Genomic DNA, 27,025 nt, shown 5'->3' on the forward strand with positions numbered 1-27,025 from the left:
AACGAATCCCATTTACAATCGCAACTAAAAGAATAAAATACCTAGGAATAAATTTAACTAAAGAGATAAAAAACCTATATAAAGAAAACTACAAAAAACTGTTAAAAGAAATCACAGAAGACCTAAATAGATGGAAGGGCATACCGTGTTCATGGATTGGAAGACTAAATATAGTTAAGATGTCAATCCTACCTAAATTGATTTACAGATTCAATGCAATACCAATCAAAATCCCAACAACTTGTTTTTCAGAAATAGAAAAACCAATAAGCAAATTTATCTGGAAGGGCAGGGTGCCCCGAATTGCTAAAAACATCTTGAGGGAAAAAAACGAAGCTGGAGGTCTCGTGCTGCCTGACTTTAAGGCATATTATGAAGCCACAGTGGTCAAAACAGCATGGTATTGGCATAAAGATAGATATATCGACCAATGGAATCGAATAGAGCGCTCAGATATAGACCATCTCATCTACGGACATTTGATCTTTGATAAGGCAGTCAAGCCAACTCACCTGGGATAGAACAGTCTCTTCAATAAATGGTGCCTAGAGAACTGGATATCCATATGCAAAAGAATGAAAGAAGACCCATCTCTCACACCCTGTACAAAAGTTAACTCAAAATGGATCAAAGATCTAAACATTAGGTCTAAGACCATAAAACAGTTAGAGGAAAATGTTGGGAGATATCTTATGAAACTTACAATTGGAGGCAGTTTTATGGACCTTAAACCTAAAGCAAGAGAACTGAAGAAGGAAATAAATAAATGGGAGCTCCTCAAAATTAAACACTTTTGTGCATCAAAGAACTTCATCAAGAAAGTAGAAAGACAGCCTACACAATGGGAGACAATATTTGGAAATGACATATCAGATAAAGGTCTAGTATCCAGAATTTATAAAGAGATTGTTCAACTCAACAACAACAAAAAGACAGCCAACCCAATTACAAAATGGGAAAAAGACTTGAACAGACACCTCTCAGAAGAGGAAATACAAATGGCCAAAAGGCACATGAAGAGATGCTCAATGTCCCTGGCCATTAGAGAAATGCAAATCAAAACCACAATGAGATATCATCTCACACCCACCAGAATGGCCATTATCAACAAAACAGAAAATGACAAGTGCTGGAGAGGATGCGGAGAAAAAGGCACACTTATCCACTGTTGGTGGGAATGTCAAATGGTGCAACCACTGTGGAAGGCAGTTTGGCGGTTCCTCAAAAAGCTGAATATAGAATTGCCATACGACCCAACAATACCATTGCTAGGTATCTACTCAAAGGACTTAAGGGCAAAGACACAAACGGACATTTGCACACCAATGTTTATAGCAGCATTATTTACAATTGCAAAGAGATGGAAACAGCCAAAATGTCCATCAACAGAAGAATGGCTAAACAAACTGTGGTATATACATACGATGGAATATTATGCAGTTTAAGACAGGATAAACTTATGAAGCATGTAATAACATGGATGGACCTAGAGAACATTATGCTGAGTGAGTCTAGCCAAAAACTAAAGGACAAATACTGTATGGTCCCACTGATGTGAACCGACATTCGAGAATAAACTTGGAATATGTCATTGGTAACAGAGTCCAGCAGGAGTTAGAAACAGGGTAAGATAATGGGTAATTGGAGCTGAAGGGATACAGACTGTGCAACAGGACTAGATACAAAAACTCAAAAATGGACAGCACAATAATACCTAATTGTAAAGTAATCATGTTAAAACACTGAATGAAGCCGCATCTGAGCTATAGGTTTTTTTTTTTTACTATTATTATTACTTTTATTTTTTTCTCTATATTAACATTCTATATCTTTTTCTGTTGTGTTGCTAGTTCTTCTAAACCGATGCAAATGTACTAAGAAATGATGATCATGCATCTATGTGATGATGTTAAGAATTACTGATTGCATATGTAGAATTGTATGATTTCTAAATGTTGGGTTAATTTCTTTTTTTCCGTTAATTAATAAAGAAAAAAAAAGAAACATGGCTAAGACTCCATCTTCTTCTGCCTACTCACTGCCCTCCCTCTTCCAACTCCTCATCTTCTCTCTTTCATAGTTAGCTGTTCATTCTCAACTGGATTCTTCACACTGGGCTTCTAAGCATGCTTGAATCTCTCTCATGAAAGGCAAACAAAATATACTGACTTATTATATAGATATTTCTTCATAGGGTCTAGTATTTTAGACTAGCCAGAAGTTGTTGAACTGTAATCCATTACTCTGGTCATTGGTGATGATTGTTTAACTATATTGCAAAAATAAGGGTCAGTTGCTGTGTTTGTATGGACCTACTTCTTGATGTTTTGCTTTGTTTCAGTGATTTTGTATATATATATATACACATGTCAAAACTACCCTGCATTAGTTAATCTATCTCTATTGTAAGTCTTAAAAGTGAGTAGAGTGCAATACTAGTGGTCAGTAAGAGGGAGAGGTAAGGGGTATGGGATGTATGGGATTTTTCTTTTTTCTTTTTATTTCTTTCTCTGGAGTAATGTAAATGTTCTAAAAATGATCATTGTGATGAATACACAAATATGTGATGTATTGTGAACCACTGTTTATTTTGGATGGATTGTGTGGTGTGCAGAGATATCTCAATAAAATTACATTGGAAAAACAAAATAAACCAGCCTTCTGCTTTGTCAACAGCCATAATATATCCTTGCAGCAATGGTTAGGCCAGTGCTTTCCTGACCAGACAACTGGCAACATTTCCTGGTCAAATTGATGCCTAAATCCAACAATTACAAAGACTTATAGGCAAATACGGTAAAACACTAATAAAATTCATGTTAATGGGCATTTTAAAGGGTAAAGATACAATCTGAGACAATAATATTATAAAGAGGCAGAGGCAGAGATATTTACTAGTGAAACTTTTGTACACTACAGAAACTAGTTAGTATTATTCACACTTTCTTGTTGTAAGTTTGAGAATTTAACTGTAATCTCTGAGCTAACTACTAAGAAAACAACTAAAGTGTTCAGATAAAAGGAAAAAGAAAGGGCTCAAAATAACAGCATCTTAGTTTCTAGGATGCTGTGGCAAATACAGCATGATGGGTTTGCTTAAAAAATAGTGAAATTTATTGTCTCATAGTTCTAAAGGATGAAAAGCTTGATTCCTCCTCGAATGGGTTGCATTTTGGCTGGCTGGAAAACTTTGGGTTCCTTGGATTTCCCATCACATGGCCATTTTCTATCCTTTCTCTTCCAGCTTCTGTTGACTTCTAGCTTCTGGCTTTCTCTTTATAAGGCCTCCAATTATAGAACTAAGACCCAAACTGATTCAGTTGACCATACCTTAACTAAAAATAGTATCTTCAAAAGGTCCTATTCACAGTGGGTTCACACCCACAAGAATGAGATGAAGATTTAGAATACCTTTTTGTTCTGGGGCTACATACTTTGTCCCAGGTACACTACAAAAATCAACTAAATTTAAATATGGAAGTAATGGAGTAATTGAGGAACAAAAAAACTATGCATAAAACAAATAGTTAAATGGCAGAAATAAATCTTTTTTTAATTACATTAAATGTGTATGAATTAAACTCACTTATTAAAGGAAGACATTGGCAAACTGGATCAAAACCATGATACATCTAAATACTGTCTACAAGAGACTCACCTTAGATATGAAGATGCAAAGAGGTTGAAGGTTATAGGATAGTAAAAGATATTCAGTGCAAATAGTAACCAAAGGAGATCAGATGTAATTATATTATTGTCAAATGAGATAGACTTTAAGTCAGAAAAGTTTCCAATAGACAAAGAAAGACAGTATATGTTGATGAAAGTTTCATAACAACAAGGGTATATAGCAAATAGAAACATACACACACTGAGCCCCAAAAGTGTATGAGCAAAAATGAAGGAATTAAAGGGGAAAATAAACAGTTCTGCAATAACAGTTGGTAACTATAGTTCAGCACTGTAATGAATAGAACATCCATACATAAGATCAACAAGGAAAATAGAAACCTTGAACACTATAAACCAATTTGAACTAACACGTATATAGAATACTCTGCCCAACATCAGCACAATATGCATTCTTCTCAGTGCACAAGGAACATTCTCCAGGATAGATTAATGTTAGGACACAAGACACATATTGATAAGTTTCCAAAGGCTGAAGTTATACAAAGAATATTTTCTGACCAAAATGGAAGGAAGATAAACATCAATAACAGAAGAAAAATGGAAGAATTTGGGAATCTGTGGAAATTCAACAGCACACTCTTCAATAACTAATGGGTCAAAGAAGAAATCTCAGGTGAAATTAGAAAATATTTGGAGATGAATAAAATTGAAAATATAACATACCAAACGTATGGGATGCAGAAAGGCACTAATCAGAGGGAAATTTATAGCTTTAAATGAGTATATTTAAAAATAAGAAAGATCACGATATCAATAACCTAACTTCATACTTAGAGTACCTAGACAAGAAAACTGAACCCAGTGTTAGCAGAAGCAGAAAATATAAATATTAGATCTGAGATAAGTAAAAGAGAAAATAGAAGAAAAACAATATCAAGAAAACAAATTTTAGTTCTTTGAAAAAAGCAATATAATTGAGAAAACAGTATCCAGACTGACAAAGAGAAAAAGACAATGCAACTAAATAAAATCAGAAAACAAAGTGGGAACATTCTTCATCATTTCAGAAATAAGCATTGTAAGGGAATACCATGAATAATTGTATGCCACCAAATTAGATAAACATAGATTAAATGGACAAATTGCTAGGAAACACAGAGCCTACCAAACTGACTCAAGAATAAATAGGAAACTTATTTAATAATAAAAGACATTGGATCAGTAATTAGAATCCTTCCTACAAAAGAAAGTCCCAAGACAGATAGTTTCACTGCTGAATTCCACCAAGTGTTTAAAGAATAATTAACACCAATCCTTCTCAAACTGTTCTAAAAAATTGAAAAGGGGGGAAGCTTCCTAACTCATTGTATTAGGCCAGTAATATTCTGATACCAAAGCCAGATAAAGACAGCACATGCAAAAAAGAAAATTACAGAGCAGTAATTCCTTATGAGCTTAAATGCAAAAAATCCTCAACATACCAAGAAAACAAATGAAGCTGTGTAATAAAAGGGCTACATGCCATGACCAGGGGGGATTTATTCCATGAATGCAATGGTAGTTAAAGATACAAGAGTCAATCAATGTAATAAAACACTTTAATAGAATGAAGAAAAAAAAAAACGCACCATCATCTCAATACTGAGAAGGCGTTTGACAAAATTCACCATCCTTTCTTGATAAATGCACTCAGAAAACTGGGAAGAGATGAGAACTTTCTCAACATTGATTAAGAACATTTCTGAAAAACCTACAGCTAACTTGATGATGATTCCTTCATCATTAATCATGATGAAAGAAAGCTTTTCTGTATGATCAGGGATAAGACAAAGATACCTGCTGTCATCACTGTTTTTCAATATTGTACCAGAAATTCTAGCCAGAGCAATTAGGCAAGAAAATGAAATAAAGAACATCCAAGTAGAAATGGAAGAAATAAAACAATCTCTGTAAAACAATCTCAGTACTCACATGACACATAACTACATATAGAAAATTTGAGAGAATATACAAGGAAGCTACTATAGCTAATAAATGAATTCATCAAAGTTGCTAGGTACAAGTTAAATATAAAAAATCAGTTATGTTTCTATATACCATAATGAGCAATCTGTAAAGGAAATTAAGGAGACAAGTCCATTTATGGTAGTGTCTAAAAGAATTAAATACCTAAGGATAAATTTAACCAAAGTGTGCAAATTCCATTTATAATGGAAAATTGCAAAACATTGCTGAAAGTAATTAAAGACCTAAACAAATGGAAAGATATCCGCTGTTCATGGATTGGAAGACTTAATAACATAAAATGTCATATTATCCAGAGTGATCTACACATTCATTGTAATTTCTATTGAAATCCAAACAACCTTTTCTGCAGAAATAGAAAAGTCAAATATCAAATTCATATGGTAGGTTAAGGGGCCCTGAATAGACAAAACCATCTTCAGAAAGAACAGAGTTCAAGGATTCACACTTCCCAATTTTAAAATGTACTACAAAACTAAAATAATTAATAAAACATTGTGTTGCTGGCGTAAGGATAGGTATATAGACCATGGGAATGAAATTGAGAATCCAGAGATAAATGCATACATTTATGGTCAGGTGACTTTCAACACAGGTGCCAATTCACTCAGTGGGGAAGGATAGTCTTCAATAAATGTTACTGGAACAAGTGAATATCCACATGCAAAGAATAACTTTGGATCCCTATCTCTCACCTATATAAAAATAAACTCAAAATGGACTAATGACCTAAAAATAAGAGCTAAAACTATAATACTCTTAAAGAAACCATGGAAGAAAGTCTTCAGAACCTTATTTTAAGCAATTGATTCTTAGATACGACAACAAAAGCATAAGAATGAGAAGAAGAGATAAACTGGATTTCTAGAATTAAAAATTCTTGAACACCAAAAGACATTATCAACAAAGTGAGATGACAACCTATGAAATGGGAGAAAATATATGGGAAATGGGAGGAATATCTGATAAGGGTTTAATATATAAAGAAGTCATATAACTCAGTAACAAAAATCAAACAACCCTAAAATGGGCAAGGACTGGGTGCATGGGTATTTCAGTGGTAGAGTGCTTGCCTTCCCTGCAGGAGACCCGGGTTTGATTCCTAGACCATGCACCACCACCCCCCACCAAAGAAAACAGGCAAGAAATTAAATAGGAATTTCTTCAAAGAAGATCTAAAAATGAACAATAAGTGCGTGAAAGATGCTAAACATCATTAGCCACCATGGAAATGGAAATCAAAACCCTGATAAGATACTGTGCTGGTTTGAAACTATTATGTACTCCAGGAAGGTCATGTTCTTTAAACCTGATTTTGTGTGACTGGGTGGGATCTTGTTTCCATGGAGATGTGACCCACCCCATTGTGGGTGGGACCTTTTGATTAGGTGGTGTTTTGGTTTGCTAGCTGCCAGAATGCAATATACCAGAAGTGGAATGGCTTTTAAAAAGGGGGATGTAATAAGTTGCTAGTTTACAGTTCTAAGGCCGAGAAAATGTCCCAGTTAAAGCAAGTCTATAAAAATGTCCAAATTAAGGTATCCAGGAAAAGATACCGTGGTTCAAGAAGGCCAATGCCATCCAGCATTTCTCTCTCAGCTGGAGGGGCACATGGTGGACATGTAGCATCTGCTGGCTTTCTCTCCAGGCCTCTTGTTTCATGAAGTTCCCCGGGAGGTATTTTCCTTCTTCATCTCCAAAAATCACTGGCTGATGGACTCTCTGCTACATGGTTCTGCGGCATTCTTCTATGGCTTTCTTGTGACTCTAAAAAGGGACTCTCTCCAAAATGTTTCCTTTTTTAAAGGATTAATGGTCAGAGTCACAACTCCATGGAAACTGTCTGATCAAAAGTTACCACCCACAATTGGTGGATCACATCTTCATGGGAACAATGAAAATCTCCCAGCCAGCATTATTGAATGAGGATTAAAAGCCATAGCTTTTCTGGGGTCCACCACATATTCAAACCGGCACAGGTGGTTTCCATGAAGATGCGTCTCCACCCATTCAAGATGGGGTAGCTTACTGGAGCCCTTAAAGAGGAAACTAACTTGAAAAAGCTGCAGAGCCCATACAGCCAGAGACCTTCAGAGATTAAGGAAGAAAACACTCCCAGGGAAGATGTTTGAAACGAAATTCAGAGACTCCAGTAGATGCCAGTCATGTGCCTTCCCTGCTGACAGAGGTCTTCCGGACCTATTGTTCTTTCTTGAACCAAGGTATCTTTCTCTGTATGTCTTGATTTGGACATTTTTACAGCCTTAGAACTGTAAACTTGCAACTTAATGAATTCCCTTTTTAAACGCTGTTCTGTTTCTGGTATATTGCACTCCAGCAGCTTTAACACACTAAAACAGATACCATTTCACTTAGGACAGCTATTAATACAAAAATGGAAAACAACAATTGTTGGCGAGGATTTGGAAAAATTAGAACCCTTGTATATTGTTGTTGGGAATGTAAGTGGGTACAGTAGCTATGGAAAAGTCTGACAATTCCTCAAGAAGTGAAATTACCACACAACACAGCAACTTCCCTCCTAGGTGTATACCCCAAATAACTGAAATAAGTATCAAACAGATACTTGTACACTACTGTTCATAGCAGCATTATTCATGTTAGTCGAAAGGGGGAAACAACCAAGATAGTCATAAAAAAATGAATGGATAAACAGAATGTGGTATATACATACAATAGTATGATACTCAGCCAAAAAAAGGAATGAGGTTTTGATATATGCTACAATATGGATGAACCTTGAAAAGATTACGCTAAGTGAAATATTACAGACACGAAAAAGACAAAAACGGTATGATTCCACTTATATAATGTGTCTAAAAAATAAAAATAGGCAAATTCATAAAGATACCATGAGGTGGAAAAAATATTTGGAAACCACATATTGGATAAAGGCTTGATATCCTATGTACATAAAGAAATTATACAGCTTAACAACAAAAGAACAAACAACCCAATTATAAAATGGGTAGAGGAAATGAATAGGCACTTTTCTGAAGAGCAAATACAGATGGCTAAAAAGCACATGAAGAACTGCTCATCTTCACTGGCTATGAGGGAAATGCGGATTACAACAACAATTAGATACTACCTCACACCTATAAGAATGGCTGCTCTTAAACAAACAGGAAACTATAAATGTCAGAGAGGATGCAGAGAAAGTGGAACACTTATTCACCATTGGTGGAAATGTAAGATGGGTCAGTCACTGTGGAAATCAGTTTGGTGACTCCTCAGAAAACTAAATATTGAGTTGTCCTATGACCCAGCAATACCAATACTCAGTATATACCCAGAAGAATTGAGGGCAGTGACATGAACAGACATTTGTACATTGATGTTCATAGTGGCACTATTCACAATTGCCAAGAGAGGGAAACAATCCAGGTGCCCATCAACAGACGAATGGGTAAACAAAATGTGGTATATACATACAATGGAATATTATGTAGCATTTAGACAAAATGATATCCCAAGACGTGACAACGTGGATGAACCTTGAGGACATAATGCTGAGTGAAATAGTTAGACACAAAAGGACAGATACTGAATGATTCTGTTATTATGACTCTGATAAAGCTACCAGTGTTTTGGAGCAGCTAGAATAAAAAATCCAAGATGAGGGCATAGTAGCCCATAACAGACTCTGGGAACTGTTCTGTTGCTGTTTGTTGATGTGTGCTTTGAAAATTATTGCTTCTCTCTCTCTCTCTTTTTTGTAAATGTTATATTTTACAAAAAAAATGGTTAAAAAAACTTTAGACAGTTATAGTAATATTAGATATAATAAAGTTCTGAAGTAAAAAATTTGAAAATATTTAGTGACATAGCTCACTACTACATTGAGCTCACTACTATCCTGATATTTTAGTAACATTTTACTTGGTATTTTGAGAATGCACACCATTATGACAGTTAATCAAATGGTATTTAAGATACTGTTTAATATTTGGAATTCAAGTAACTCTATCTCTATTTATAGATTTTTTCCTTGCTTCAATTTTAAATTGGTTTATGACACATATTATACAAATAGGCTTTATGATGATTATTAGATGTTATTTTAATATACCTATGGATAAGCTAACTAAGATATCTATTTTAGGTAGTTAAGATTTCCATATGTTAATTGTAAAAATATTTGTATCTTCATATTTTCCTGAAATAAGGAAATATTTAGTAACATAGGTCATTATTGTAGCAATGGAGATATTTAAAGAACTTTCTACCTGATATTTTGAGAACATTCAGTTTTAACAGCTGATCAAATGGTATCTAAGTTAGTATGTAATACTTAGAATTTAAGAACTTTGCTATCTGAATTTGTAGACTTTTTTCCTTGTAGCCTTAATTTTAAATTGGTTTATGAAACTTGCTGTACAAACACAGGCTTTACAATAATTATATGGATACTTTATTTAAATATGCCTATGGTTAAACTAAGTAAGATAGCAATTTTTGGTGGTTCTAAGTGTATTGTTTGCTTTCTTAAATAAAAAATAAAATTAAAAAAAGGATAACATGAGGTGGTTATAAGGTGGGGATAGAAAGTTATTTCCAAACTGTTACAGAGTTTTTGTTTGGGTTGACTGAAATGGACATTGGTGAAAGTTATACAATATTGTCAGTGTACTTAATGTTACTGAATTATATACTTCAAAATGGATAAAATGGTTGCAGGTTATAAACATTTACCACAATAAAAAGGTAAAAAAGAGGGGGATGAGAAATTAATATATTAAAAACCACGTAACCATGAAAAATTAGCAATAGTGCTAAACAAAGAGGTTGCTAGCCTCAGAAAATCTGTTATGCTTCGTTTCTACCCCTAAAACTTCCACCTGATTTTTCTGGGACACTTTGAGAAAGTCTCAGAGAGGTAGACAGAATGACAACAAAAGTAGGTAGGAAAATTATGACCCTAAACTACCATGAGATTTGAGGCAAACTCTTCAGCCAGATATCGTTAGTGGAGAGTGTTTACTCTACAGGACATCTAGTGCAATTGCAGTTTTTCAGTAATGATTCAGGTTGGTGGAGCTCCCTTTTCCATGACAAGGTATTTTAGAACATACGGTTATATCTCCATTGATTTTGTGTCATTTATTCACTGTATTCACAGACAGCTCTAGGTGCTTTAGAGCAAATTATGTCAATGCTATATCACTGGTATTAACATGCATTTGTTTTACTTTACTTGAGATGAAATTCTAGAGCGTGCATCCTCTAAAGTTCCATATAATCCTAAATTTGATGCAACAATAAGTTCAGCAGCCAAATCAACTACAAAGAACATCATGGAAACAAGCAAGTATATGCTTTTACTTACAAGTACATACGTTCCTAAAGGCCTATTTATTGTACCCAATGTATTACCCCATAGTTTTATCAATCTATGAAGGTCTAAGGCAAAAACAGATAGAAATAAAGAAGAAAGAAATGTTCAAAATCTTCTGCCCAGCCTTCCATCGGCTGTGGAAGTCTATGGTCTAAAGTGTATCCCTGTATTTTGGGGTGCTTCTTGAAGTGCACATGTTAGACAGGTTCTCATGCTGTGGGTGATGTTTAGACAATAAGATCCAACTTTGCAAATTCCTCGTAACACAAGCCCTGGCTAATGTAATGGCCATCACTCAACAGCATTTGCTGGTTCAGTGTGCATGTGTGCCCCAGTAACTGGCAGGGCTCTGGAAAGCCCAGCCTCCCTAAGTCCCTCCCATCACCTACCCTGCAAGCATTAGCCTGTTTAATTATATTTGCACAGGGGAGCAAAGCAGACTTTTGCTTTTCCACTGGTGTTCAAAGGCCAAAACTGAGAGAAATGAGCAGGCCACCTCTGGATTAAATTGAGCCCCAAAATGTGCAAAATCACAAGGAAAAGCTTTAAAGTGGAGTGGTTTGAAGTTGTATGCACCCCAGAGAAACATCTCCTTAAATCGAATCCATTCCTTTCAGTGTGAACCCATTGTAAGTAAGCTCTTCTGATGAGGTTACTTCACTTAAAGTGTGGCCCACCTCATTCAGGATGGGATTTAATCCTATTACTGAAGCCCTTTATAAATGGAATGAATACAGAAAGAGAGAGGAAAAAAGCCATGAAAGCAAGAAGCTTGAAAACAACAAAACCCAGAAGAGAAGGGAGAGACCAACAGACGCTGGCATGTGCCTTGCCATGTGGCAGAGGAACCAAGGATTGTGGGAACCCAGTCTTTGGGAAGAGAGCATTGCCTCATAATGCCTTGATTTGGATATTTTCTCAGTCTCAAACTGTAAGCTAATAAATGTGCATTGTTTAAGCCAACCCATTTCATCGTATCTGTGTTAAGCAGCCTAGGAGACTAAAACAGGTGGATATATGTGAATTAGGAAGAAAATTGAAGGAGAATAATTAGCTGTTGTGACAGTAAATAAAAGACAATGAGCAAACAGACTTCATAACCAACTACCATTGCCACTGTGTTTTGTAAACACACAATTAAGATGGATGTGATGTTTTACTGCATTGTCTTGATGGTGGTCTAGTTTGTGAGGGATGCTACAACAAATATCACAGAGTTGGCTTCAACAACAGGAATTTACTGTCTTACAGCTGTGGAGGTCAAGTCTAAAATCCAGGTTAACAGGCGGCTGTGCTTTCTCCTGAGTCAGCATGCTGGTGCGGGCTTGCTGGCTGTCACTCTCAGGCTCTGTCACATGATAATCTGTCTCCTGTGTTCTCCTCCAGTGGCTCCCACTTCCATCTCCAAATTTCCTTTCCTTCGAAGGCCCACCCTGACTCTATTTGGCCTCATGTTAACAGGATCTTCGAAGATTCTATATCCAAATGTGTTCACCCCCACAGCACTCAGTCTTAAGACTTGACCGTGTCTTGTGGGGATGTGATTTAATTTCCCACAACGCCTTTGTCCTTACTAATGTTTTAGCATGCTCTCTGAGTGACACAGGATGACCAGTCCATTTTTAGCACAGTGTGTGCATATTTATCTATACCTGAGGATTCACTAATGTCTCAGTAATGGAAAACTGGGCATTTTGATCATTGGCAATTCACCACCAAGGCCTCCTACCAATTTCCCGGTACAGTGTGTGACTGTCATGAGCTCAGATTCCTCAACTGCTCTGCAGATTCTCTGTAAGGAAACCATGTGAAAATCAGCTTTGTCACTAGTTCTGTGTTGGAACTTCACAGCATCCTTGTAGGCACTTCCTGACTATTCTGTGGCACTCAGGATAGGAGGGGCCTGCCAACCTGCTCATTAGGGGTAAGTTCCCCTTCCCTGGTTAGTTTGGTCACTCACTTGCAGGCTACAGTAAAAGCCTGGTCTTGACCTGGGACTGAGACATCATAGTTCTGAAAATATAACTCAAATAATCATAGGTTGTTACCATCACTTAGTACAATTAATTCTCACCCATGATGAAGCAATATGAGATTCAGCATCAGTCTTAAAATTACTACAGAGTCCTGGGCAGAGTGGTGGTGGCTCAGTGGCAGAATTCTTGCTTGCCATGTTTGAGACTGGGGTTCCATTCCTAGTGCCTGCTCATGCAAAAAAAAAAGACATTACCACAAAGTTCTATGATGGGTTATTGACCAAGTCCAATCCCCTTTGCACTTTCATTTTTATCAATAAGTAACAAAATAAAAAATTCCTTTTGCTTAAAAGCAGATGAAGTAGAGACAGACTCAGGTCCTCTGAGTCCCCTCCTAATTATAGACCCACATTATAGATGACTTCAGAAGATGCAATAGGATTTTTCCCTTAAGAAACCCACTTATATCCAAAATTGTTGGCATCATTCCTTAAGAAAGGACAAGTTTTACCTTTAACAAAACTGAAATGTGTGTCATATTCTTTACTCTGTCAAAATGGAGGACTGAGCCTAACCATCCTTGGAACCAGCTTCATTTACTGCAGTTCAAAATATATAACCATGAGTGACAAGAGTAGGGTGCTTTTCAGTGTACACATCTTCTTGATAAATTTTATTTTCCTTCCTTCTTATACACAGTAATTTTATGAGTTGGCATCCTTCCAAACAGTCCCCAGCAGAGAGAAAAAATTCCTACAGACTTTACTGCCTGGTCCAGTTTGCAAGCTTCCGGAATGTGATATACCAGAAATGAAACAGCTTTTAGGAAAGGGAATTTATTAAGCTTCTAGTTTACAGTTCTAAACCTGCAAAAATGTCCAAATTAAAGCAAGGCTATAAAAATGTCTAATCTAAGGCATGAGGGAAAGATATCTTGATTCAGGAAGGCTAATGATGATCACGTTTCTCTCTCAACTGGAAAGGCACGTGGCGAGCACAGCGTCGTCTGCTGGCTTCCTCTCCAGGCTTCTTGTTTCATGAAGCTCCCCCAGGGGCATTTTCCTTCTTCATCCCCACACGTCTCTGGCTGTGTGAGCCCTTATGGTTCTGTGGCTCTCATGGATCTTGTGACGCTAAAATGTTTCCTCTTTTAAAGGATTCCATTAAACTAATCAAGACCCACCTGGAACGGGTAGAGTCACATCTCCCTCTAATCAAAGGTTAATGCCCACAATTGGGTGTGTCACATCTCACGGGATAATCTAATTAAGTTTCCACCTACAGTACTGTAGAGGGATTAAAAGAAATGGTTGCCTCCACAAGATGGACCAGGATTAAAACATGGCTTTTCTAGGGGACATCATCCTCTCAAACTGGCGCACTGCCCAAGGTGACAGGGCTTTCAAACTGGGGTAGAACTCCATGTCCAGTGCCCTTTACCCCAGGGCAGGCCTGTTAAACAATGCCACTCTCAAAATACCATACAAAATAGAATATATTTGTAAAAGATTACATGCAAGTCAAATGAAAGATTTATCTACAGCTCAGAATTCTTTCCCTTAGGTTATCCCCAGCAAAAGACCCTGAAATATACTGAATTTTCCTCAAATTTAAAGAAGCAGGAGAAAAACATGACTAAAATATTAGGTAAGTAACCTCCTCATGTGAGACATTTATGCTGTATTTGAAAAGAATTGCACGCTTGCTAGTGCCTTCTTCCAGATAACCTGCTCCTGTTGTTTGAGGGCAAAGAAAGTGCTTTGCCTTGAGAGTAGAACCAGTTCCTCTCAGTTCCAAACCCTAAAGCAATTAAATATAGACTGTAAAACCTGGAAAGGTCCTTGATCCTCAGAGAATGGTGTCTGTTCCAGCAGTGTGAGCCTCACCTGGAAGCTTATTAAAACTGCAGAATATCAGAATACTTCAACCAGCTGAGTCACATTTGCCTCACATGTGATGCTCAGATTTCTGCACAGGTCACAGACCTCTGAGGCTCAGACGGGCCTTTTCATGGTCTCAGCCCTAAAGGAGCATGAGATTCCCCTGCTACTAACAGGCACTCTGGTCTACCCCTCAGTGACAGTTCCTATGATCTGTGGGGAGGACTTACCATCAGCAATTGTTAAAGCCCTCCAGGTAGTTCCAGGGTAGGAAAAAATGATCTAGTCCATATCCCTCATTTCATAGTTGAGAATATCTCAGGCCCAGGGAAGTCCTCTTTAGCAGAAAGCTGAGCCCAAGAAGAAAGGTCCAGACCCACAGCTCTGTATTCAAGCAAGTATCCAATTCCCAGTGAAATCTATCCTGTATTTTGCCTGTGCTATGGAGTCAGGGGTCAAGACTGACAATTGTCCTTAGTCTGAGAAAGGGCTGCAAGGAAGTGAGAGCACTGATGCTTCTGTTCAGGTCAGAAGCTATTGAATGGGAGTGGTTTGGGTCCCTGAGCAATGCCTGCCAATTCCTGCTTGGAAAAGGGACATCTCTACACATGATGTGGACCCTTTTCCAGGAGCTGCCCTCTCTCAGGAGTTCTGAATTTGTTCCTTTCCATGTGCATTTTAAAACTGTTGTGGTAAATCTGCTTTGATTGACTAACTGATAGTTGATCCTGAGTGAATGATGAATTGATCTAGATAATTCTTACAGTCCCACTCTCCAAGCTTTTGGTAATTGCTGTCTAGGAATCAGAAAAGCTTTCCTAATCCTTATAAGAGAACTCAATCTCTAGAGCCCCACAAGTAGAAGGAATGTAGGGGTGCATTTGAAAATATGTATCAGGTTGATATTTGGGAGGCTCCCATGATGCATGAACCTAGTAACCTGCACAGCACCATGTCAGAGTCGGCCTTGCACTGTCAAGTGACCAGTACAGTGATGGATTCTGTTTGAGCAGCACTTTCAGGTCAATACATTAATCAAGAAGGGGGCTGGGATGAGAATTCATCATTTTACTAGTGAATCTGATGGTTAATTTTGGGGGTGGTGATTTATGTCCCTAACAAAAGAACCTATTCCATTTCATGTGTAGACTACCTCCCAACCTCCCAACATCCTTCGAAAGAAAATTCAGAACAAATGCAAAATCAATGTAATTTGTGTTAATATTTTTCTGTGGCTTAGCAAAACAAGCCTGGAAGGGGAGGTAAAACTGTTTTATCCAGTGAGAGGTAAAAACCTGTAAGCTCTACAAGGAATGAGAGAAGATTGTGGTTAGATGGTGGAGTAGGACATTTCAGGAATCATTTTGCTACAAAAACAAGTATGGAACTGGCAGAAATTGCCTAAATCAAGTATTTTGAAACTCTGGAATCTATTGGAACACATGTATCGTCTAGGAAACACAGGGTAATGAAGTTTGCAGATTTCAGTAGGTATGGATTAATTTCACTTTCCATATATAGACTCCCATTCTCCACTGCCCACCCCCCAACACCGAGGCAGGCAACTGTGGGAACTGCAGTCCTTTCAAGTGTGGCTGGCTTGTGGCTGGGTAGGTAATAAGGACTTTGTCCTCCAAAAACAAAGGGCATGTCGTTTGATTGCTGATGACTGCTTTTGATTGCCAAGGGGCCAGCTCAAACCATGCCCATTGTTTTATGCCCCAAGGCTGAAGCCTCAGGCCATGGAGGAGATTAAAAGAGACAGTACTATTTTTCTCTTTCCAGTTTGGGAACAAAAATCATTTGTAAAAGTCACAAACTGACAGGTCTAGCCTTCAACAAGGAAAAAATCAGAAATGACTGAGGGTTGGGAGAATTAGATTTCAAGGTTTACCACAGCATAATATTCTAAACGTGCTGTTCTTGACCCAGAGCAACAGGATTTACAAAGGATCAAGAAGGTATAACCCTTTTACAGGATTAAAAGTGTTTGATAGAAATAATTCCTAAGGAAACTCATAAATTAGAAGCATTTTACAAAGACATTAAATGAACTGTCTTAAACATGTTTAATGAACTAAAGGAGACTATAGATGAAGAAGTAAAGGAAGCTTATAAAACCTTGTCTTAACAAAATAAAGAGATAGAAATTATAAGGGGAACCAAACAAATTCTGGAGCAGAAAAGGACAATAATTGAAACAAAAACCTCACTTTAGGGGTCCAACAGCCAATTTTAGAATGCAGTAGAGGATCAGTGAGTTTGAAAATAAGACAATTGAAATTATCCAGACTCAGGAGCAGAAAGGAAAGAAATGAATAAAAATGAACATGATTTTAAATTGCTATTTCTTTTAGTCTCCAGTATCTTAGAGCAGCTAAAAGTAAAAACCTAAAATTATAGAATTGTAACCCATACTAAACCCCAAAATATGTTCTACAACTAATTGTGCTGTGCTTTGAAACTTATTGCTTTTTTGCATATACGTTATTTTTCACAAAGAAGAAAAAAAAGTCAATGTGATGATAAAAAAAAAATATTTAGTCCTTGTAGCCTCCTATATTCTGGAGTAGCTAGAAGGAAAAATCTGAGAAGATGGTATAGTAGCCCATGACAAATCCTGGGATCTGTCCTGTAACTAGTTGTTGAATTGTGTTCTGAAAATTATTGCTTTTTTCTTTCTTTGTTTTGTACATATGTTATATTATACAATAAAAAGGTTTAAAAATAATACGGAAACTGAATGTGGGGGATATGTGAACTCTCTGTACGATCTTTGCAACTTTTCTCTCAATCTAAATCTGATTTAAAATAAAAAGTGGATTAATTAATTTTCAAAAATGAACATGATTTGTGAGACATGTGGGCCATCATTAATCATGTAAATATGTGCATCACAGGAGTCCCTGAAGGGCAGGAGAGATATAAAGGGTAAGAAAAGGAATTCAAAGAAATAAGGACTGAAAACTTCTTAAATTTGATGAAAGGAATGAATATACACACCCAAGAAGCCAATTGATTCCAAGTATAATACACTCAAAGAGAGTTACACTTTGACACATTAATATTCAAATTGTCAATACCCAAAGACAAGTAGAGAATTTTGAAAGCAGCAAGAAGTAATGTATCAGGTACAAGGGATCCACAGTAAGAGTAACAGCCAGGTTTTCATCAGAAACCATAAAGATTATATGGCAGTGGGATGACCTAAAGTCCTGTAATAAAAAACTGTCAGCTAAGAATTCTATATCTTGCAAAATTATACTTCAAGAATGAAGGAGAGATTAGACATTTTCAGATAAACAAAAGCTGTATGAGTTTATTAGCAGCAGACCTTCCCTACGAGATATGCTAAAGGAGTCCTTTAGGCTGAAATAAAAGGACACTAGCCAGAAACTTGAAGCCATACAAAGAAATAAAGAGCATAGATGAAGTTAACTACATAGGTAAATATAAAATCCTGTATTATTGTAATTTTGATTTGTGACTGCTTTTTTTTTTCTTACATGATTTAAAGACAAATGTGTAACACAATAATTAAACCTGTTAATGGAACACAATGTGTAAAGATTTAATTTGAGATAATACTTTATAAAGGAATAGGGGAATAAATATAAGTAGAGCTCTTGTATACTATAGAAACTAAGTTGGCATTATCCAGACCTCCTTGTTATAACTCTAAGATGTTAGTTGTAGTCCCCAGTTGCAAACTATTAAGAAAATAACTTTAACTTAAAAATATAGAGGAAAGAAAGAAGAGGGGAATCAAAATGGTATACTGCAAAAAAATCAACTAAATTTTTAAAAGACAGTAATGGAATAATTGGATCCAGGACTAGATATGTTGGTCTCACTCCTAGGATGTGATGAGGAACAAAACAAAAGAAAACCAATAGCTCAATGGCATACATAGTCTTTTTTGTAGTTAAAAACCTTTCCCCAACAAAAAATGTAGTTCTAGGTGGCTTCACTGGTGAATCCTACCAAGTGTTTAAGGAAGAAATGATACTAGATCTATGCACATTTTCTAAAAAATTGAAGAGGACAGAATACTTCCCAACTCATTCCTGAGACCAGAATTACCCTAATAATAAAAGCAAAGATATTTTAAGAAAAGAAAGCTCCAGGTCATTATTTCACATGAATGGGGATGAAAACATTCTAAACAAAATTTTAGCAAATTGAATCCAACACTGCATAAAAGTATGACCAAGTGTGATTTATCCCAGAAATGCAAAGTTGGTAGAAGATTTGAAAATCAATCAATGTAATTCATCTAAACAAACTGGAAATGAAAAATCATGTGAATATATCAATGGGTGTAGAAAAAACAGTTGACAAAATCCAACATCCATTTTCTTAAAAACTCTTGGCCAACTGGAAATAAAGGGGAGCATCCTCAACTTGATAAAGGGCACTGGACTAGTTTGAATCTGTTATATACCCCAGAAAAGCCATGTTGTTTTAATCTAATCTTGTTGGGGGAGACTATTATTGAGTGGGACCTTTTGATTAAGTTGTTTCCATGGAGATGTGACCTGCCTATTCAAGGTGGATATTAACTACCTTGTTGGAGTCCTTTAAGACAGTCAAGAGAGTTTAGAGAAGAAGAAAGAAAATGCCCCAAGAGAAGCCAGAAGGACCAACAGGAGCTGAGAGAGCCATTTTGAAACCATCCCAGGAGAGAAGGACAGCAGATGTCACCATGTGCCTTCCCATGTGACAGAGAAACCCAGGATGCCAACTGCCTTCCCTCTGAGAAGGTATCCTCTTGTTGGTGCCTTAATTTGGACATTTTCATGGTCTTAGAATTGTAACTTGTAACTTAATAAATCCCCCTTGTAAAAACCAATCCATTTCTGGTATATTGCATTTCATCAGATTTAGCAAACCCAAACAGATTTTGGTAACAGAATAGTGGGATGCTGAAATATGCAAATGCCAAAAATGCTGGAATGACTTTGTAAATGGTTAAGTGGAAGATTCTGGAAGAATTGTGGGGACTTGATCAAAGGGCCTATATTGCTTTCAAGGGACTATTTCTAGAAATATGGACTCTGAAGATACCCCTTAGACAGAAATTATGAATGTGTCATTGCAAACTGAAAGCATGGTGACCCTTGTTTTAAAGTAATAGATAATTTGGCAAAATTGAGTAATGGTATTGGATGGAAGGCATAATTTGAAAGCAATGAGCTGGGATATCTAGCTGAGGAAATTTCCTAACTAAATGTGGAAAATGCAGCTTTGCTTCTCCTTGCAGCATATAGTAAAATTCAAAAGGAAAGGAATAAGCTGAGAACTGAACTTCTGTCTACGAAGAAACCAGAAATCAATGGCTTGGAAAATTCTGGGCTTCCAGAAAGTGAAACCTCAGAGAATAGTGTCCCACATGAGGATTTAACCAAACATGGAACCAGTCAGCCATGACAGGACAACTCAGGATTGGAAATGGAGTTATCAAGGATGGATTTGTGGAAAGTCCTATTGTCTGAATGTTGTGATCCCTGTCTGCTTCATGGAAAATTGTTCTAGTTTGTTAGCTGTCAGAATGCAATATACCAGGAATGAAATGGCTTTTTAAAAGGGGAATTTAACAAGTTGCTAGTTTACAGTTCTAAGGCCGAGAAAATGTCCTAATTAAAACAAGTCTATAGAAATGTCCAATTGAAGGCATCCAGGGAAAGATACCTTAGTTCAAAAAGGTTGATGAAGTTCAGGGTTTCTGTCTCAAGTGAGAAGGCACATGGCAAACACAGTCAGGGTTTATCTCTCATCTGGAAGGGCACATGGCGAACATGGCGTCACCTGCTAGTTTTCTCTCCTGGCTTCCTATTTCATGAAGCTCCCCAGGAGGCATTTTCCTTCTTCATCTCCAAAGGTCACTGGCTGGTAGACTTTCTGCTTCTCATGGTTATATCATTCTTCCCTGCTCTCTCTCAATTTCTCCTATTCTTCAAAATGTTTTCTCTTTTATAGGATTTCATTAAACTAATCAAGACTCATCTGAATGGGTGGAGACACGTCTCTACTTAATCCAGTTTAACATCCACTCTTGATTGAGTCACCTCTCCAGGGAGATGATTTAATTACAGTTTCAAACATACAGTGCTGAATAGGGATTAGAAGAAATGGCCGCCTTTACAAAATGGGATTAGTATTAAAACATGGCTTTTCTAGGGTACATCATCCTTTCAAACCAGCACATTCCACCCTCTGAACCATAAAAAAGACATGTTTTTCTATATAGAAAATACACTCATTCCATAACAATCTCAGAGAACCTTAAATCGTCAGTAACATTGCGAATACTATGCAAGATTAAAATCAGTACAAAATCTCAAAATTAATTACTACAGACATGGTAACTATGTCAGTCCTAAAGCAAGGTTCTCTGATATTGTTTGTTGCGGGATCTGTATAAACAGAACCACTGACAGCCTGGGCTAAAAGGTACAGAAAAGGGACAAGACTGGAGGAAAAATGATTTTAAAGTCAGAACCATGGAAACCAAGGTCTGGAGCTAAGACCTATTGGGCCAGGTGAACAGACCCACCCATACACGTGGAAAGGGTGAATTTGCCCCAGAGTTTACAGAGGGGCGCCTGGTTTCCCATTTTTCAGGAAGAATTTTGCTGCCCCGGGCTTCAGAGAGAGTGGAGCACATTCCCCAGGGACTAGACAGTGCTCTACTCTCATAAAGGGGTTCAGCATGTGCTCCAGAGATGTCAGAGAGTCCAGGTGCCACTCCAATGCTTGAAGAGGTTGGGTCTGAGAACAAGGTGATCTCCCCAGTGCTTGGGTATGTTAGAACCCTCACCCAGTGTTTGGAGAGACCAGGGCCACTGCATAAGCCCTCAGAGAGAATGGGACTGCCACTTTCTCAAGCCCTAAGTATAAAACATCACTCTATAAATGACTCTCAGACTTTGAAATCTAATGGAATTTTCCCTGCAGGTTTTAGGAACTGTTTGGGAACTTTGATCCCTGTTTATCTTCCAATTTCTCCCTATGGAAATGGGAACTTTATCCTATAACTGTCTCTCCTTTGTATATTGGAAGCAGAAAACTTGTTCCAAGTTTCACAGGTCCAGAGCCAGAGTAGAATTTGCCTTAGGACAAATTGTAACTATAGCTGATTTTGATGAGACTTTGTACCATTTTTGACTTTGTATTGTATTTATATTAGTGAAATGGCTTAAGGCTTTTGTGATATTGTGATGGAATGTATGTATTTTGTATATGGAAAGAACATGTCGTTTTGGGGTCCACAGGGTGGAGTGTACTGGCTTGAATCTGTTATTACCCCCAGAAAACCATGTTCTTTTAATCCAATCTTGTGGGGGCAGACGTATTGTTGGGTGGGACACTTTGATTAGGTTGTTTCCCTGTAGATGTGACCCCACCTATTTAGGTAGGTCTTAATCTACTTATTGGAGTCCTTTACTAGAGAGACATTTTGGAGAAAGCTCAGATGAAAATGCCCTGGAAGATGCTAAGCAAGGACCCACAGAACTTGAAGGACCCAGAACTGGAGAGGGCTGAGAGAAGCTAAGATGAAATTCAGAGTTTGTCCTGGAGAGGCTGAGAGAACCCACAGATGCTTAAAGAGAGACACACCCAGAGAAACTAAGAGAAGATCTACAGGACATGGAGAAAAAGTCACTGGAATAAGAAGCTGAAAGAAATGGACCCCAGGGACAAGGGACCAGCAGACATTGCCATGTGGCAGAGGAGCTGGTGTGAAGCTGTTGTGTATCCCAGAAAAGTGATGTCCTTTTTCCTGATCCAATCTTGTGGGCTTGTTTCTTTTAATCCTGATTCAATATTGTGGGGTAGAACCTTTGGATTACGATTATTTTCTTGGAGACATAGGACACCCGATTGTGGATGTGGCCTTTTGATTAGATGCAGATGGGACTCCTTCCATTCAAGGTGGGTCTTGATTAGTTTACTAGATTCCTTTAATAGGGGAAGCATTTTGGAGAAACCTCAGATGCAAATGCAGACACAAACATTTGGAAATGAAGAAGCTCCAGGGTATACCAGGAGCTGAAAGAGCCGGCAGAAGCTAAAGTCTAGAGCTGATAAAGATGCAACACTTGGAGATGTTTGGAGTGCCATCAGAGAGAGCAGATGCCTAGACATGGACTTTTGGAGATGCAGAGCCCATATACTAGTCACTATGTGCCTTCCTATGGGGTGCTAAGCCAGCCAGAACCCAGACTTGTGTCCTGGACGAGCTAGGTAAAGACCCCACATGCTTAGAGATGAAGCCACTGCCATTAGAAGGTGGAAGCAACAGAACTGGGTAAAAGATCCAGCAGATGCCAGCCATGTGCCTTCCCATGAAACAGACATTGGTGTTTCTTGAGTCAAGGTATCTTTCTATGGATGCCTTAGTTTGGACATTTTTATGGACTTAGAACTGTAAACATTTTTAAAAGCCATTCCATTTCTGGTATATTGCATTCTGGCAGCATTAACAAATTAGTACAGGAGCTGAAAGTATCACCAGCAGCCAATCGATGAATAAAAAGCATCACCTTAACTACCTCAATATGATAAAGGGCATATACGACAAACCCATACCCAGCATCATACTCAATGTGAGAGACTGAAAGCTTTTCCCCTAAGATTGGGAACAAGACAAGGATGCCCTCTGTCACCATTATTATTCAACATTGTACTAAAAGTTCTAGCTAGAGCAGTCTGGCAGGAAAAAGAAATAATAGGCATCCAAATTGGAAAGGAAGAAGTAAAACTTTCATTATTTGCAGATGACATCATACTATACTTGGAAAATCTTGAGAAATCTATAGCAAAGTTACCTGAGCTAATAAACAAATTCTGCAAGGTGGTGGGATATAAAATTAATCTGCGAAAATCAGTAATGTTTTTATTCAAGCAATGACCTAACTGAGGAGTTAGGAACTTTAACTGAGGAAAAAATTCCATTCAAAATAGCAACTAAAAGAATCAAGTATCTAGGGATGAGCTTAACTAGGGACATGAAGGACTTGCACACAAAAAACTACATAACATTGCTAAAAGAAACCAAAGACAATGTAATAGATGGAAAAACATTCCATGCTCATGGATAGGAGGTTAAATGTAGTTAAGATGCCAATTCTACCCCAATTGATCTACAAATTCAATGCAGTACCAATCAAAATTCCAACAACCTACTTTGACGAGTTGGAAATGCTAGTTACCAAATTCATCTGGAAGGGAAAGAAACCCCGAATAGCTAAAAGCATCACAAATAAGAAGAACAAAGTGGGAGGATGTCATGATCAGGTTCATGTGTCAACTTGGTCAAGTTGTAGTACCTGTTTGTCTGGTTGGGCAAGTGCTGACCTGTCTGTTGCAATGAGGACATTTCATAGAATTAGATCATGATCACGTCAGCTGCATCCACAGCTGATTCCATTTGTAATCAGCCAAAGGGGAGTGTCTTCTGCAATGAGTGATGCTTAATCTAATCACGCGAAGCCTTTTAAGGAGGATTCAGAAGAGACAGGCTCTATTCCTGCTTTGGCTGGTGAGCCTCTCCTGTGGAGTTCATCCAGACCCTCCATTGGAGTTGTCACCTTCACAGCCTGCCCTGTGGATTTTGGACTCTGCATTCCCTTGGTCACATGAGACACTTTCATAAATTTTATATTTGCAAGTGTTCTCTGTTGATTCTGTTTCTCCTGAGATCCCTAACTAATACAGGGGATTAACAGTTCCTGATTTTAAATTTTGTCATAAAGCCACAATGGTCAAAACAGCAGGGTACTGGCGCAAAGGTAGAAGTATTGACCAATGAAATTGAATTCAGAGCACAGAAATAGACCACAAAATCTGTGGTAAACTGATCTTTGAGAAGACCCCCCAGTCCACTTAGCTGGGACAAAGTAATCTCTTCAGTAAATGGGCATGGGAGAACTGGATATCAATAGCCAGAAGAATGAAAGAATATCCTGTACAAAAATTAACTGAAAGTGGATCAAACACCTAAATATAAGAACCAGTGCCATAAAACTCCTAGAAGAAAATGAAGGGAAACATCTTCAAGACCTAGTAATAGGAGGTAGTTTCTTAAACTTTACGCTCAAAGCACAAGCGAAAAAAGAAAAAAATAGATAAATGGCAACTCCTCAACATCAAATGCTTTTGTGTCTCAAAAGACTTTGTCAAAAAGGTGAATAAGCAGCCAATTCAATGGGAGAAAATATTTGGAAATTACACATCAGATAAAGGTTTGATATCCTGTATACATAAAGAAATAATACAACTCATCAACAAAAGAACAAACAACCTAATTATAAAGTGGGCTAAAGATATGCATAGACATTTTTCTGAAGAGCAAATACAGATGGCTAAAAAGCCTGTGAAGAGATGCTCATTTTCATAAACTATAAGGGAAATACAGACCAAGTACGATGAGATACCGCCTCACATGATAAGAATGGCTGCTATTAAACAGGAAACTACACATTCTGGAGAGGATGTTGAGAAATTGGGACAGTTATACGCTGCTGGTGGGAATGTTTAATGATATAGCCACTATGCAAGACAGTTTCACAGTTCCTTAGGAAACCAAATATCAAGTTGCCTTATGACCTGGCAATACCACTATTCAGTATGTACCCAGAAGAGCGGGAAGCAGTGACACAAACAGAGATTTTCACACCAGTGTTCATACCAGCACTATTCACAATTGTCAAAAGATGTAACAATCCAAGTGCCCATGAACAGACAAGCGGATTAACAAAATGCAGTATATACACATGATGGAATATTATACAGCAGTAAGATGAAATGACCTCCTAAAGCACATGACAAGATGGATAAGCCTTGAGTACATAACGCTGAGTGAAATAAGCCAGACACAGGATAGAGTTGTATGATTCCTCTTTTATGACCACGGTGGAGGTAAAGTCGGAGGCTTATAATATAGGATATAGGGCACCTAGAGATACAGGGAAGCTAGAGATGAGTTAACAGTTAGCTAATGAGGTTGAACTCAAGTGTAAGGGAATAGCTAGAAGTGAAGGCAGTTCACTAGTGGGTCTATAAGTAATATTACCATATTGAAGGTGAACATGATTGAAAGGGGTTGTATAGACCCATATATCCCACTGATTAATTCTAAAAATATAAATAAGTTCTTGCATGAACTACTGCAGAGGTATCAATCTTTTATAAAGAGTGTTTAAGTGTGGAGTATGTGGGGGAAATACTACTGCATGCTATGGGTTATGTTTAACAGGAAAACATCAACAGTAGACAGCAACACCAGAGGTAAATAATGGTGGGGGGAAGGGGCAGGACAAGAATTAAGGTGAAGTTTTTGGATTTTCTATTGGTGAGGGTGTGTTTATTGGTTGTCTTTCCCTTGGGATCAGTGGAAGTATCTAACATTGAGAGTGTTGATGGACTGTGGACTTTGGAAATTATTCATAATGCCCAATGGATGGAGGTGGCTGAAGGATGCCCTGACTGAGAAGTAAGTTGGCAAGCGATGGTGTATACATATGATTGAATATTCTGCTGCTATAAAAAGAAACAAAGTTGTGAGGCATGCAATGATATGAATGAATCTGTGGGACATTTGCTGAGGCAAAACAAGCCAGAAACAAACAAACAAAAAACAAATATTGTATGGTCTCATTTAGAAAATACTTATGACAGGGGCCTAGATTGCAAGCTCTTATAGCAGTCACATTTAGTCTGGAATGGTAATTATTATTTCTGGATTTTGAGAGGCTGTTTTATATATGTACAACCTGGTATTTAGAGATAAGAATGAAGCTGATCAGGTCAGGGTTAATGTAATTCAGAATACAGGGGCAGGGAAGATATTGTCTATATTTAGAACCTCATTTGCTCTTTGAGACCAAGGGAAGAAAGGTTTATTTTTCCCAGGACCTAAATTTTCCATAGCACAAAATCTAACTCCACCTGTCTGGATAGATGATTTAAACAATCCAGACACAGGGAACCCAGTATAAGAATGAGGGCTTTAATCCTGTATAGTTTAATGTAATACCTGGATAAATCCCAGAGTATATTAAGCAGATAGTCAGAAAGTATTGTCAAAATTCCTTGAAGGATGGGAGAAAAAACATGGAACTATTGAACTTTACCACCCGAGAAACCCC

The 27,025-nt window shown here is 37.5% G+C and overlaps 1 protein-coding gene across 5 annotated transcripts in view; it reads left to right on the forward strand.

Annotated features, from left to right (window-relative positions):
• The window catches only part of C17H2orf92 (chromosome 17 C2orf92 homolog), a 432,030-nt gene that overhangs the window by 353,827 nt on the left and 51,178 nt on the right, over nucleotides 1–27,025 (forward strand). For all 5 annotated transcript variants that reach the window (XM_077133807.1, XM_077133808.1, XM_077133809.1 and 2 more), the window contains 2 exons: nucleotides 10,882–10,986; nucleotides 14,557–14,640. In XM_077133807.1, the coding sequence (XP_076989922.1) occupies nucleotides 10,882–10,986; nucleotides 14,557–14,640 (189 nt within the window). The remainder of the gene's footprint in view (nucleotides 1–10,881; nucleotides 10,987–14,556; nucleotides 14,641–27,025) is intronic.

This window comes from Tamandua tetradactyla, chromosome 17 (assembly GCF_023851605.1).
Source record: "Tamandua tetradactyla isolate mTamTet1 chromosome 17, mTamTet1.pri, whole genome shotgun sequence".
In the NCBI taxonomy this organism is placed as follows: Eukaryota; Metazoa; Chordata; class Mammalia; order Pilosa; family Myrmecophagidae; genus Tamandua; species Tamandua tetradactyla.